Source organism: Mustelus asterias, chromosome 7 (genome assembly GCF_964213995.1).
Source record: "Mustelus asterias chromosome 7, sMusAst1.hap1.1, whole genome shotgun sequence".
Taxonomy (NCBI): domain Eukaryota; kingdom Metazoa; phylum Chordata; class Chondrichthyes; order Carcharhiniformes; family Triakidae; genus Mustelus; species Mustelus asterias.
Window position 1 is genome coordinate 140,477,700 of NC_135807.1, and position 16,129 is coordinate 140,493,828.

Consider the following 16,129-nt stretch of genomic DNA (forward strand, 5'->3'; position numbering starts at 1 on the left):
AGCATTACTGAGGGTGTACTGCACTGTCAGAGGTATTGTCTTTTGAATTAAATGTTGAAACAAGGACGTACTGCCCTCTCAGCTGCATTTTTTGCTTTTTCAATTTTTGGGATGTGGATTCGTCACTTCCTCGGCCAACATTCAGTTCCCATTCCTGATTGTCCTTGAGAAGGTGCTGGTGAGCTGCCTTCGTGAACCACTAGAGTCCATATGGTGTAGGTACACCCACAGTGCTGTTAGGGAGGGAGTTCCAGGAAATTGACCCAGTGATTGAAGGAACGGCGATATATTTCCAAGTCAGGATGGTGAGTGACTTGGAGGGAAAGCTTCAAGTGGTGGCGTTCCCAGGTATCTGCTGCCCTTGATTTTCTAAGTAATAGAGGTCGCAGATTTGGAAGGTGCTATTGAAGAAGCTTTGGTGAGTTACTGCAGTGCATCTTGTAGATGATAAATATAGCTGCCACTGTGTCGGTGGTGGAGGGAGTGGATGGGTTGCCAATCAAGCAGGCTGCTTTGCCCTGGATGGTGTGTTTGAGCTGCGCTCAGTCAAGCAAACGGAGCGCATTCCACCAGACTCCTGACTTGTGCCATGTAGATGGTGGGCAGAATTTGGGGAGTCAGGTGGTGTGTAACTTGCCACAGAATTCCCAACCTTTGACCTGCTCTGGTATTTATATGGCTAGTTCAGTTCAGTTTCTGGTCAATGGTAGCCTCTAGGATGTTGATAGTGGGGAATTCAGTGATGGTAATACCATTGAATGTCAAGGGGCAATGGTTATATTCTCTCTTGCTGGAGATAGTCATTGCCTGGCACTTGTGTGGTGCGAATGTTACTTGCTACTTGTCAGCCCAAGCCTGGATATTGTCCAGGTCTTGCTGCATTTGGACATGAACTGCTTCCGTATCTAAGGAGTCACAAATGGTGTTAAACATTGTGTAATCATCAGTGAACATCCCCACTTCCGATTTTCTGATGGAAAGAAGGTCATTGGCGAAGCGGTTGAAGGACCCGACCTCCTTACACCACAACCATCCTGCCAGGTATGACTCCAACAAACTGTAAAATATCCGGTACGGTAGCACAGTGGTTAGCACTGCTGCTTCACAGCTCCAGGGTCCCGGGTTCGATTCCCGGCTCGGGTCACTGTCTGTGTGGAGTTTGCACATTCTCCTCGTGTCTGCGTGGGTTTCCTCCGGGTGCTCCGATTTCCTCCCACAGTCCAAAGATGTGCGGGTTAGGTTGATTGGCCAGGTTAAAAAATTGCCCCTTAGAGTCCTGGGATGTGTAGGTTAGAGGGATTAGTGGGTAAAATATGTGGGGGTAGGGCCTGGGTGGGATTGTGGTCGGTGCAGACTCGATGGGCTGAATGGCCTCCTTCTGCACTGTAGGGTTTCTATGATTCTATGATCCCCCTGCCACCATTCGAAGAGGAGCAGATGAGATACCCATGGTGTCCCGGTCAACATCTATCCCTCAACCAGCTTCACAAAAAAGAGGTTACCTATCATTATCCAAAAGAAAGACTTGCATTTTCATAATGCCTTACACAACCTCAGGAGGCCCAAAACTCATCAAGGGAATGAAGTGCTCTTGACGTGTAGTCACAGATATGATAAAGGAAATTCTCTCTCTGCTGGCTGTGTGCACATTGATTGCAATGTTCTCCATATTACATCATAACTACATTTCAAAACATACTCCATTGTCTGTAAAACACGATGGGAAGTCCTGAGGTCATGAACAGCACTATATAAACACCAAGCTATCCTTCCAGAATTTTCCCTCTCTATTCACCCAAGATGCTAGTGTAAGTCCTGTTCACAATGGTCTAACAGCAATCCAGTGAGTCTGCCTGTCAGCTCCCCACTGGGAAATAAATGATTGCTCAACCAGAATAAGTAGCAAAAAGCCAATCTACCTTCACAATACTGTAGGGAAGTAGGATCAACTTGTTTTGTCTGAACTACAGTACCACTTTACACCAGTATAATCAGAAACTTCACTCAACACTTACGTGGAATCTAGCTTTGTTCCATCCATCAGCGTTGCATTATAGTGATATTTAATATAGTCGCCTTTCTTGCTCCGGATGGTGCAGTTAGTAGGTTTGTGATAGGTCTTAATCTCAATTTCATCGGATGGGTTGTGGACATCGATCAAATGGATGTGAAAAACTAGGACAGCAGAGCCTGGGATGCTCCCACCTATGTCAAATACGAAATGGCATGTCAGAGTAACACTGGTTAATGTCCGAGAGAAAATCCACTCCACACAAAATCCTGGCTGACAATAAATTCAACTCCAAAATCCAATCAATTCTTCAGAAAGAAAAATGGTTATCGATTTAAAGTGGTGAAACTGGGGAAGAGTCCAAGAGACATGAACTCAGCACAAAAAGCTTGAGCAGTTGTTTTTCAGGAACCAGTTTATGGATTATGCAAACTGTATAATTATATACATGCCAGTACAAATTACATTGAATTTTCACTGTAACGAGATTGGATTCGCACAGACAGGAATCCAATTCAAGAGTCTCCCTGTCAAGAAGAAAGTTTACATCATTAATTAAAATTAATTACTGAAAAAAGAGACATTTCAAAGCCTTTCATCTTGAACTCATCAGGACACTTCGCAAGAACACCAATACAAGGAGAAAATAACTATGAGAAGAATGTGCTGATTGGTTGGCAAGTGGACTCTGATTGGCAGAAACGTTGTCATGGCGAATGCACTAGGTGATGGCACGTGGCGGTATGTAACATTTGCAAGTACTGGAAGGTACATATATGAATAGACAAGGCCATGTTCTTTGAAAACAGAAAGATCCCTGAAGGTGGCAGGACAGGTTAATAAGGTTGTTAAGAAGGCATACAGGACACTTGTCTTTAACAGTCGTGGCACAGGTTACAACAGCAGGGAGGTTATGTTGGAGCTGTACAAAACGTTGGTTAGGCCACAGTTGGGAGTCCTGTGTGTAGTTCTGGCCACCTCAGATTAGGAAGGATGTGATTGCAGTGGTGAGGGTACAGAGGAGATTCACCAGGATGTTGCCTGGGATGGAGCATTTGAGTAATGAAGAGAGATTGGATAGGCTCAGGTTGTTTTCTCTACAGCAGAGAAAGCTAAGGGGAGAACCTGATTGAGGGTATGAGATTGTGAGAGGTTTGGGCAGGGTAGGTAGGAAGCAGTTATTCCTCTTAGTTGAGCATCAATAACGAGGGGACATAATTTTAAGGTGAACGGCAGAACTTTCGAGGGGATTTGAGGAAACATTTTTTCACCCAGAGGGTGGTGGGAGTCTGAAATGCACTGCCTGGGAGGGTAGTCGAGGCAGTAAACCTTTAAAAGCTACACAGATAAACAGAGACAGGAATGAGATAGAGAATCTGGTGAACTGGTGTGGCAACAATAATCTCCCTCAATGGCAACAAAACAAAGGCGATTGTCATCGACTTCAGGAAGCATAAAGGAGAACATGCTCCTGTCTACATCAACGGGGACGAAGTAGAAAAGATCGAGAGCTTCAAGTTTTTAGGTGTCCAGATCACCAACAACCTGTCCTGGTCCCCCCATGCTGACACTATAGTTAAGGAAAGCCCATCAATGCCTCTACTTTCTCCGACGACTAAGGAAATTTGGCATGTCAGCTACGACTCTCACCAACTTTTACAGATGCACCAAAGAAAGCATTCTTTCTGGTTGTATCACAACTTGGTATGATGCCTGGTCTGCCCAAGACCACAAGGAACTACAAAAGGTTGTGAATGTAGCCCAATCCATCACGCAAACCAGCCTCCCATCCATTGACTCTGTCTACACTTCCTACTGCCTCGGGAAAGCAGCCAGCATAATCAAGGACCCCACGCACCCCGGACATTCTCTCTTCCACCTTCTTCCTTTGGGGAAAAGATACAAAAGTCTGAGGTCATTTACCAACCGACTCAAGAACAGCTTCTTCCCTGCTACTGTCAGACTTTTGACTGGACCTACCTCGCATTAAGTTGATCTTTCTCTACACCCTAGCTCTGACTGTAACACTACATTCTGCACTCTCTCATTTCCTTCTCTATGAACGGTATGTTTTGTCTGTACAGTGCGCAAGAAACAATACTTTTCACTGTATGTTAACACATGTGACGATAATAAATCAAATCAAAATGAGCACTTGAAATGTTATAACATTCAAGGCTATGGACCAAGTGCTAGAAAGTGGGATTAGAGTAGATTTAGTGTGGTTTTTGTCAGTGCAGATGAAATAGGCTGAAGGACCTTTTCTAGCTTCTATAACTCTATGGGGCGATTTTACCATTTTGATTCTAAGTGCTGAATCTGGGCGGAATTCAGATCCGACTTGGAAACCTGCTCTCAGGCGTCCCCATACCCACTTAGCCTGGAAAAAAAGTCGGGAATCTGAATCGCGCTGTGGGCGGGGCTTATCGCTCCCGAAACACTGCAGCTCCGATCGGAGCTTTGAACTGCGCGTGCGCAGTGGAAAAAAATTTGAAAAACGCTCCCCTGTCACATTGCTCTCAGGCCGCAAAATGCAGGAGCAATGGCCCCCACAGGTATCATCCCACCCCCACAACATAACTGTCCCCCTTATCCACACCCCCGCTACCCAGACCGATCGCGACCCTCTGCCCCCCTCCCCCCACCGATCGCCTGTGGACCTCCCATTCTCCTGCCCCCCCGCATCAGAGAATGATCGCCCCCCCCCCCCACCAGAGAACATCTGGCCTCCCTCCCCCCACCAGAGAACGATCTGGCCTTCCTTACCCCCACCACTGATCTGAGTCAGAGAGCCGCCGGAAGCTCTGAACTTACCTCTTCAGATGCTGGAGCGCCCGAAACAGATCTTTGCCGAGCAGGTCTGTTTTGCGCCGAATCTGGACGGGCGAACGCGATGGTAAAGGGGGACGTGCCGGTAAGTTTGGACATCTAGCTCAATAAGTCAGTTTAAATGCATGCAAATGCATTCAAATTGATGGCGCACCATTTTCAGGCGCGGTTCCAATCGTGGCTATTTTCGGGCCGTGGTAAATTGGGAATCTGTGCGGACGCGGGTGCGAATTGCGCTATTCACCTCATGCCTAACTTTACCATACTTTTGTGCCCGAAAACGCAATGATAAAATCGCCGCCTATGACTAACATGGACACACAGTGATCCCGTTTCAGCTAAACTAAATAAGTGATAGTCATTTGCTGATGCCTTGGATGAGAGTCAAACCTCGGTTTAAATTTCAAACAATGCTTTGCAGTTAACTGTCAGTCCAATCACCTGGTGCATCCTCCATGTCAGAGTCCACTTGCCAACCAATCAACACTTAGTGCAAATACTATAAATTGTTAATTTCCTCTTACACCGGTATTCTTGTGAAGTGTCCTGATGAGTGCAAAACAAAAAGCTTTGACATGTCTCTTTTTTCAGCGATACTCAAGTTCTGTACCACCAAACTAATGTTAATTAAATTCCTGATAAAACATAATTTTCTTTTAGAAAACAGGGAATACTTTAAACAAAAAGTACCATAAGTGTAACTTGCGCATGAAAGAATGCTGCTGGACATTCCTTTTTCCACTATTACATTTACTCCTTTTAAAAATCAGAAACTCAGAAAGAATAATGCAATCACTCAGACACTAACTTACTTATCCCTTCTTCACCATATCCTAGGTGAGGTGGGATTATAATTGTTCTTTTCTCTCCAACACACACGCCCAGTAATCCTTCCTCCATCCCTGCAATCACATAACCCTTCCCTACGTACGTGTTGTATGTATGATTCCGAGAGTAGCTGAAAAATAAATCAAACATTGAGGATATGACGATTTTCTCACTTCAGACCTCACTGAAGAGTTAGAAGGAAACAGCAGGCCTGACTGCTCCAGTCTGTACTGTCTTTCTCTCCATCACAAACAAAATCCAGGAGAGATGTAAAGCATCATGTCATATCACAGATTATCCAAAAGTCTTTCCTGGAGAAAGTTTAAGACCCACAACCCTTTCTCACAGCAATACAGACACAGCCGTATCCATTCACATTGGCAGAACTAATGACAATAAAGGCTAAGGTGTGAGATAATTGGAAGTCAATACCAACAACAATGAAACTTAAAGATACCTTGAGTCAAACAGAGTGCCATCCATTAGTGTGCCATTGTAATGATATCTCACAAAATCTCCCGCTTTTGTTTTCCTGCGACAGGGATCGGGAACAAATTCTTTTTCAATGGCAACACTATCTTTAGGATTGTGGAAATCGACTAAAGTCACATGAAAGACCAGAGTGGCTTGCGAGGGAATGTCCTTCCCTGCAATATTAAAGCAGAAAACACAAGTTAGCAAAGAAAAAACATGTAGCAACAACACAAACACAAATCACACTTTTCTTCAAATCATGCGAAGTGTATACTCAGTTACATAGAACATAGAACAGTACAGCACAGAACAGGCCCTTCGGCCCACGATGTTGTGCCGAGCTTTATCTGAAAGCTACAATAGCTCTCTTTCCACATTTCCAGTATTTTACACCAGTATTGGTCACTCCCACCTGTTGCTAATGCACAGAATCCTTTACAAAGTCAAGCATTTTCCTAGAATTCTTCAGTAAAATATGTTCATAGGGCAAGGAGAAAGCACAGAGTTTATTCCTTCTCCGCAAGTTCTCCGCACTTTAATCCACCGATGCTATTCGAATAAACAGGAGTTGTTTTTTATTTGTTTATTGGGTGGCACTGGATCAGTGCATTCTCATTGCATCAGTATCAGGCCTTTAGCCAGAGAAACCAATGACCCTCCTAACAAGCTAAATTCAACAAGTCTGTACTTGAAGAATTCTGGTATCACAGATTCAAAAGAAAATGAAACCGTGCAGCTCCTTTTTCATTGGACCTGGACTTTGCATCATGCAAGTCATTGTTGAGGGGCTATCTGCAGCCAAGATCCTGCACCACAACAATAATCCACTTCCTCCGCATGGTAGGTTGTTGCATAAAGTTAAATCTCACGGGATCCTGGCTGAGGTATCTAAATGGATACAAAATTGGCTTCTTGACAGAAGCCAGAGGGTGGTTGTAGAGAGTTGTTTTTCAAACTGCAGGCCTGTGACCAGTGGTGTGCTGGGCCCACTGTTATTTGTCATTTATATTAATGATTTGGATGAGAATATCGGGAACATGGTTAGTAAGTTTGCAGATGACACCAAGATTGGTGGCATAGTGGACAGTGAAGAAAGTTATCTCCAATTGCAACAGGATCTTGATCAATTGGGCCAGTGGGCTGACGAATGGCAGATGGAGTTTAATTTAGACAAATGCAAGGTGATGCATTTTGGTAGATTGAACCAGGGCAGGACTTACTCAGTTAATGGTAGGGCGCTGGGGAGAGTTACAGAACAAAGAGATCTAGGGGTACATGTTCATAGTTCCTTGAAAGTGGAGTCACAGGTGGACAGAGTGGTGAAGAAGGCGTTCAGCATGCTTGGTTTCATCGGTCAGAACATTGAATACAGGAGTTGGGACGTCTTGTTAAAGTTGTACAAGACATTGGTAAGGCCACACTTGAAATACTGCGTGCAATTCTGGTCACCCTATTATAGAAAGGATATTATTAAACTAGAAAGAGTGCAGAAAAGATTTACTAGGATGCTACCGGGACTTGATGGTTTGAGTTATAAGGAGAGGCTGAATAGACTGGGACTTTTTTCTCCAGAGCGTAGGAGGCTGAGGGGTGACCTTTTAGAGGTCTATAAAATAATGAGGGGCACAGACAAGGTAGATAGACAATATCTTTTGCCAAAGGTAGGGGAGTCTAAAACTAGAGGGCATTGGTTTAAGGTGAGGGGGGAAGAGATATAAAAGTGTCCAGAGGGGTAATTCTTTCACACAGAGGGTGGTGAGTGTCTGGAACAAGCTGCCAGAGGTAGTAGTAGAGGCGGGTACAATTTTATCTTTTAAAAAGCATTTAGATAGTTACATGGGTATGATGGGTATAGAGGGATATGGGCCAAATGCGGGCAATTGGGATTAGTTTAGGGGTTTAAAAAAAAAGGCAGCATGGACAAGTTGGGCCGAAAGGCCTGTTTCCATGCTGTTAACCTCTATGCCTGTATGTCAAATCCTGCCCAACTTCCCACATATCCAGCAGAGACCCTCCATAATCCATATTTGCCTGGTTCTGCAAGACTGGTGATGTTAATGAGCCACACTAAACAATGATATTGCAAAGTTGGCAACTACTGCAAGACATGATACTTAAAACTGAGCACCAGTAAGACAGCCTTGAGCACATTCCACCATCACAATGCCTGCGCTAAGGTGGAACTGAACATCACCTTAGATGGCCAGAGACTGAAGCAAGATCCTCACCTAGTTTCCATTTCCACTTTCCCCATGTGAAGGTGATGGCTCACTACCTGATTGGTATTTACAGATGGACATCTTGGCAGATATGGTTGCTAGGCTGCTCCAAGGTGGCATAGAGCTCTCACTCTCCAGCAATTCTGACTTGTGTGTGTAAAGTCCAGGTTCTTTGTCGTCTCTTCCCTTGTTTATCTCGACGTCATCCTTGACAGAACCCTCACGTACAAACAGCAGCTCATCAAGACCGCTGACAAAATTAACACCTACAATAACCTCCTCAGTAAACTGGCTGGTACCCCATGGGGATCACAGGCCAAGACAACAAGGAGCTCTGCTCTTGTCATCATGCACTCAACTGCAGAATACTATACACCAGCACGGTACCAATCCTCCCACACCAAACTTTTCAAAGTGAAACTCAACAATGCACATTATCACAGGTACTTTTTTAGCAACTCACCTCTCCGGTTCCCAGTCCAAAGCAATACAAACCCTCCCCGCACCCTCTGCACATCAGGAGAGAAAATACAACACACCAAGCTAATTGAGAAGGTCTTCTCCAACCCAAATCTGTCATTATTTAATGACCTCCTCAACCCACCAGCCGTACATCTTCCATCACCCCATCCCATATGGTTAAAGCCATGTGGCAAGGGAATTAACATCCACCAGAAACCAGTTTCTCATCACAGGCCCCATCGTTTGTCCACCCGGTGATAATTCCATAGCCATGCTGGGCCCTTTAAAATCCCTTCTGGGGCTGAGCAAGGGTGAGCAGCCAGCCACCATCAGTGGGATTGCAAAGAACATCCAGGCTGCAGCTATGGTGCAGTCCAAACAATGACTCGCATTGAAGGCAGGCTTAAAGACCTCCATCTAGCTACTGACAAGGCTTTGCTCTGTGACTATGCAGAGACTAAATGAATGAACTGAATGCAAGATCGCTGGGAACTCTCCCTCCCTAATGACAATGTGATCTGCACAAGCCTGGAGGGCCAAAGGGCCTGTTCCTGTGTTGTACTGTTTGAGAAGGTGGTGCTGAGCTGTCTTCTTGAACTATAGCAGGCCACATGGTGTAGGTACACCCACAGTGCTGATAGGATGGGAGTTCCAGGATTTTAATCCAGTGACAATGAAGGAACGGCGATATATTTCCAAGTCAGGATGGTGTGAGACTTGGAGAGAAACTTGCAGGCGGTGGTTTAAAATGCACTCAGAAATCCCCTCCCACCCTGCATGTGTGGGACGTCCCCCTAACCCTGCCCCAAAGTTGTCACGGTCTAGCTTTCAATTTCAGATTTATTAGTTGAATTTAAATTCTACCGGTGAGATTTGAACCCATGTCCTCAGAGCTTTGGCCTTGGCCTCTGGATTACTAATCCAATGACATTACCACTTCACCACCATATACCCCACAATTAACTCTGATAAATAACAGGTTCATCAACTAAACCATCATTAGGAATTCAAACAAATTCGCCCCCATCTGATATGCAACACATTGCATCCAGTCGGACAGCCAGGCTACAATGCTACTGGCAATCTTACCATCTCCTCTGTTTCCATAGCCCAGGAATGGCGGCATAGCGATGATCCTCTTTTCTCCCATGCACATACCCAGCAGCCCTTCATCCATGCCTGGGATCAACCAGCCAATTCCAATATAGGTGTCATAGGTTTGCTGCTGAGTGTGACTGTAAGGACATGACAGAAAGCAGTGGGCAAGGGGCTTTTCAAATCACAGCTTCAGCAAATCAACACTGGAAAGATTATAATCAAATAACAAGATGTGGAGAGCAAATGCAAAATGAAATAAAGTTCTCATACCTGGAGTCAAAGAGGGTGCCATCCAGGAGTGTGCCATTGTAGTGGTAGCGGACAAAATCAGACACCTGCACTGTACGGCTGCAATTCTCAGGTTTATAGTGAATATCAATTTTCACTTTATCGTCAGGGTTCCAGATATCGAGCATCAATACATCAAAAAACAAGGTGGCATCGGGTGGGATTTTATCAGCTGTGCATTAAAAATATCAGAAGTCATGTGGAATATTACATTCAGTTCTGGGCACCAAATGCAGTGAGGATACAATACCCTCAGGAGGGTAGTGTACAGATTCACTGGGATGATACCCGAGTATAGAGGGGTAAATTACAAGGACCTGTTGTATATGCGAGGCTTAAATTCCTTTGAATATGGGAGACTGAGAGGTGATCTGATCAAGGTCTTTAAAATGTTCAAAAAAACAATAGGGCAGATATGAACGGTGGCTCAGTCCAAAACTAAGAGGATCTAAGTTTGAAAATGAGAGCCAGATGATTCAAGAGAAAATCAGGAAGCACTTCCTCAAAGGGTAGTCCAAATCAGGAACTCTCCCTCAAAAAGCCACAAACAGGGGGTCAATTGGAGCCCTCAAGCTCCTGATTCTTGTTGGACAAGGTGATGAAGGCAAACTGAGTAAAGGTGGGAATGAAGTACAGCTTAGCCACAATCTTGTTGAATGGTGGAACCCTAAACTTGAGGGGCTGGCTGGTTGGTCTCCTATTCTAAAGGAGGTACATTTCTTGAAGAACTAAAACAAGGACTATTTCAATTGGCAAATAAAGACAAAGATAGAAGTAGGGAAGTTGTTGATAGAAGCAGGTAAGTTGTTTCCACTGGCAAGTGAAACTAGAACTAGGGGGCATGGCCTCAAAATAAGGGGGAGCAGGTTTAGGACTAAGTTAAGGAGGAACTTCTTCAGCCAAAGGGTTGTGAGTCTGTGGAATTCCCTGCCCAGTGAAGCAGTTGAGGCGACCTCATTGAATGTTTTTAAGGCAAGGATACATAAATTTTTGAACAGTAAAGGAATTAAGGGTTATGGTGAGCGGGTGGGTAAGTGGAGTGGAGTCCACAAAAAGATCAGCCATGATCTTATTGAATGGCGGAGCAGGCTCAAGGGGCCAGATGGCCTACTCCTGCTCCTTGTTCTTACGTTCTTATAAGGACCTCAGCCAGAATCTTACTTACGCATTCCTTCACTGCCATAGGCCAGGTGAGGTGGCACTTTGATAAAGCGTCTTTCATTCACACACATCCCAATCAGAGCTTTATCCATCCCAGCAATCAATCTCCCTTTACCCACAAACACATTGTGAGTGGAGCCTTGGTCATAGCTGAAAGAGAGTGACAGGCTCAGTGAGACACCTCAAACTCACACACCTTGTAACAACAGATTTCAAAATGTTCTAAAACCCTGAGCACATTTACAGAATTTAAATATCATTCTAAAGATGCACTGGGACTAAAAACCAATAACCTATGCTTACATTATACAATGCATGGATTAAAAACCATTAACCTTTAAAGATTCATTCTCAGGGTGTGAGCATCACTGGCTAGGCTGGAATTTGTTGCACATGCCCAGCTGCCCAAAGCTGGTAGAGAGCTGCAATCCGGAAACACTTCAATCAACGTGGTGAAGATGTTCCTGTCATGCTATTAACTAGTGTTCCACGATTTTGACCCAATAACAGTCAAGGAATAGTAACATATTTCCAAGTCAGGATGATGTGTGACTTCAAGCAGAAAACCTGCTGATATTGTTCTTCTGGTGGGAGAGGTCATGCGTTTTGAAGGTGATGTTGAAAGGGCCTTGGCATGTTGCTACAGTGCATTTCGTAGATGGTACACACTGCCACCACAGTGTTCTGGTGGGGGTGACATGAGTGTTGAAGATGGTGGATGGGACACGCATCAAGTGGAATGCTTTATGTCAAACTTCTTGACTGTTGGACTTTATTTATCTACCTAAGTGGGGAGAATTCCATCACACTCCTGACTTGTGCTTTGCAGACAGTGGACAGGCTTTGGGGTAGTCAGTTGATGAGCTACTCTCTATAGAATTAGACTGCATGGTTAGCACTGCTGTCTCACAGTGCCACGGATCCGGGTTCAATTCCGGCCTCGGCGGACTGTGTGGAGTTTGCACCCTCTCCCTACATCAGAGTGGGTTTCCTCCTGGTCTCCCACAATCCAAAGATGTGTGGGTTAGGTTGATTGGTCATGCTAAATTGACCCTTTGTGTCCCAAAATGTGTAGATGAGGGGGATTGGCAGGGTAAATACGTGGGGTTATGGGGATAGGGGCTGGGTGGGACTGTGGTGGGTGCAGGCTTGATGGGCCGAATGGCCTCTTTCTGCATGTGGGGATTCTATGAATTCCTGGCTGTTGACCTGCTCTTGTAACCATAGTACCTATATGGCTGGTCCAGTTCAGTTTACTAACTCCAAGAATGTTGATGGCAGGAAATTCAACACTGGTGTAACTGTGCTGAATGTCAAAGAGAGGTGGTTAGATCCTCTCTTGTTGGAGATGGTCATTGCCCAGTATTTGTGTGGCACAAATGTTACTTACCACTCATCAGCCCAAGCTTACATATTGTCCAGTTCTTGCTGCATATGTACATGAACTGCTTCAGTACCTGAGGAGTTGAGAATGGTGCTGAACATTGTACAATGTTCAGCAAATATCCCCACTTCTGACCTTATTGATGGAAGGAAGATCATTGATGAAGCAACTGAACAGGGTTAGGACTAAGATACTATCCTGAGGATCTTGCAGTAATGTCCTGGGACCTTCAACAACCTCAGCCATCTTCCTTTGTGCTTGGTGTGACTCTGACCAGCAGAGTTCCCCGACTCCCATTGGCTCCAGTTTTGCCACCTCGATGCCACACTCGGTCAAATGCTATGTTGAGGGCAGTCACTCTCACTCTCACCCTCACCCTCTGGAGTTCAGTTATTTTGAACCAAAGGTGCATTAGAACCATAGAAAATTACAGCTCAGAAACAGGCCTTTTGGCCCTTCTTGTCTGTGCCGAACCATTTTTTGCCTAGTCCCATTGACCTGCACTTGGACCATATCCCTCCACACCCCTCTCATCCATGAACCCGTCCAAGTTTTTCTTAAATGTTAAAAGCATTTACCACTTTATCCGGCAGCTCATTCCACACTCCCACCACTCTCTGCGTGCAGAAGCCCCCCCTAATATTCCCTTTAAACTTTTCTCCTTTCACCCTTAACCCATGCCCTCTGGTTTTTTTCTCCCCTAGCCTCAGCGGAAAAAGCCTGCTTGCATTCACTCTATCTATACCCATCAAAATCTTATACACCTCTATTAAATCTCCCCTCAATCTTCTACGCTCCAGGGAATAAAGTCCCAACCTATGCAATCTCTCTCTGTAACTCAGCTTCTCAAGTCCCGGCAACATCCTTGTGAACCTTCTCTGCACTCTTTCAACCTTATTTACATCCTTCCTGTAACTAGGTGACCAAAACTGTACACAATACTCCAAATTCGGCCTCACCAATGCCTTATATAACCTTACCATAACACTCCAACTTTTATACTCGATACTCCAATTGATAAAGGCCAATGTACCAAAGGCACCCTTTGTGACCCTATCCACCTGTGACGTCACTTTTAGGGAATTCTGTACCTGTATTCCCAGATCCCTCTGTTCAACTGCACTCTTCAGAGTCCTGCCATTTACCCTGTCCGTTCTTCTTTGGTTTGTCCTTCCAAAGTGCAATATCTCACACTTGTCTGCGTTAAATTCCATTTGCCATTTTTCAGCCCATTTTTCTAGTTGGTCCAAATCCCTCTGCAAGCTTTGAAAACCTTCCTCACTGTCCACTACACCTCCAATCTTTGTATCATCAGCAAACTTGCTGATTCAATTTACCACATTACCATCCAGATCATTGATATAGATGACAAACAACACTGATCCCTGCTGTACACCACTAGTCACAGGCCTCCACTCAGAGAAGCAATCCTCCACAACCACTCTCTGGCTTCTTCCATTGAGCCCGTGTCTTATCCAATTAACTACCTCCCCATGTATACCTAGCGACTGAACCTTCCTAACTAACCTCCCATGAGGGACCTTGTCAAAGGCCTTGCTGAAATCCAGGTAGACAACATCCACCGCCTTCCCTTCATCCACTTTCCTGGTAACCTCCTCGAAAAACTCTAATAGATTGGTCAAACATGACCTACCACGCACAAAGCCATGTTGACTCTCCCTAATAAGTCCCTGTCTATCCAAATATTTGTAGATCCTATCCCTTATCACACCTTCCAATAACTTGCCCACCACCGACGTCAAACTTACTGGCCAATAATTTCCTGGATTTCTTTTGGAACATTTTTTAAACAACGGAACAACATGAACCATCCTCCAATCATCCAGCACCTACCCCGTGAATACTGACATTTTAAATATGTCTGCCAGGGCCCTTGCAAGTTCAACACTAGCTTCCCTCAAGGTCCGTGGGAATACCCTGTCTGGTCCTGGGGATTTATCCACTCTGATTTGCCTCAAGACAGTGAGCACCTCCTCCCCTTTAATCTGTAAAGGTTCCATGACCTCCCTACCTGTTTGCCCTATTTCCGGAGACTCCATGCCCGTTTCCTCAGTAAATACGGATGCAAAAAAACCATTTAGTATCTCCCCCATCTCTTTTGGTTCCATACACAGTCTACCACTCTGGTCTTCAAGAGGACCAATTTTATCCCTCACTATCCTTTTGCTCCTAACCTACCTGTAGAAGCTCTTTGGATTTTCCTTCACTCTGTCTGCCAAAGCAACCTCATGTCTTCTTTTAGCCCTCCTGATTTCCCTCTTAAGTAGCTTCTTGCACTTTTTATACTCCTCGAGCATCTGATCTGTTCCTTGCTGCCTGTACATTTCATACAACTCTCTCTTCCTCTTAATCAGTGTTACAATCTCCCTCGAGAACCAAGGTTCCTTATTCCTATTTACTTTACCTTTAATCCTGACAGGAACATACAAACTCTGCACTCTCATTGAGGTCAGGATTCTGGCAGATCCCAAACTGAGCATCAGTGAGCAGGTTTTGGGTGAGAAAATGCTCTTTGTAACCATGTTAATGATCTCTCCCATCACCTGATTGAGGATCAAAGTATGTGAGATGCTGAGGGGTACTGACAGGGTGGCTGGTTGGAAACTGAAGCTGCTGACTGAGGTGAGATTGCTCCTGACTTCACTCAATGTTACAGAGAGAATCTAAATTAGAAACTCAATAATCAGACACTAATCAGCGGGGCTTTGGGAGGATTCTCACCGCGCTTCACAAAGCGGTTCAGAGTCGGCTCCGATCCGGCTCTCTGCCCCTCACAGACCCCCCTCCACCCGGCCCGGCCCGGCCCCCGCTCGGACCCCTCTCCCCGCGGGCCCGGTACCTGGAGTCGAAGCGCTCTCCCCCGGGTAAAGAGCCCACGTAGTGATAGCGGACAAAGTCTCCGGCCTGGGCCGCCCGCACACACTCCTTGGGGATGAACTTGCTCTCCACCGCCACATCGTCCAGCGGTACCGGCGGCGGAGGGTTTGCCCCTGCCAACCCCAGCAGCAAAGCGAGCACCAACACACACTGCAGCCCGGGGAACATCGCGCTCTGTCCACTCGGCCCGTCCGCTCCCTCCGGCTCCAACCGCCAACTGGCAGGAGGCGGGACCAGCAAACGGGGGGGGCGGGACCAAAATATTGGGGGCGGGACCAGAATATTGGGGGCGGGACCATAAAACTTGGGGGCGCGGGGAGTACCGTGTAGGCGGGGCCAGAAGTCGGCGGGCGGGGCTAGGAACATGTGATGGGCTACGGGGCGGGGTCAACGGGCGGGTGAAGAGTCCGTGGGCGTGGCTAAGGGAGCTGGGGGCGGGGTGATAAAGTCGAGGGCGGGGCTTATTCGGATGGGGCG

At 45.7% G+C, this 16,129-nt stretch overlaps 1 protein-coding gene across 2 annotated transcripts in view; it reads right to left on the minus strand.

Annotated features, from left to right (window-relative positions):
* Nucleotides 1-15,871, minus strand: part of fkbp9 (FKBP prolyl isomerase 9) — a 32,865-nt gene extending 16,994 nt beyond the window's left edge. The window contains exons 1-7 of one of the 2 annotated variants that reach the window (XR_013498369.1): nt 15,615-15,871; nt 11,375-11,520; nt 10,192-10,381; nt 9,913-10,058; nt 6,126-6,315; nt 5,653-5,798; nt 2,016-2,205 (exon numbers count right to left, since the gene is read on the minus strand). Coding sequence is in view for 1 of the 2 variants with exons in the window: in XM_078216942.1 (XP_078073068.1) it covers nt 2,016-2,205; nt 5,653-5,798; nt 6,126-6,315; nt 9,913-10,058; nt 10,192-10,381; nt 11,375-11,520; nt 15,615-15,820 (1,214 nt within the window). In the remaining variant the exon portion in view is untranslated. The remainder of the gene's footprint in view (nt 1-2,015; nt 2,206-5,652; nt 5,799-6,125; nt 6,316-9,912; nt 10,059-10,191; nt 10,382-11,374; nt 11,521-15,614) is intronic. The other variant, XM_078216942.1, reaches the window with a different exon arrangement.
* Between the last annotated feature and the right edge of the window lie 258 nt (nt 15,872-16,129).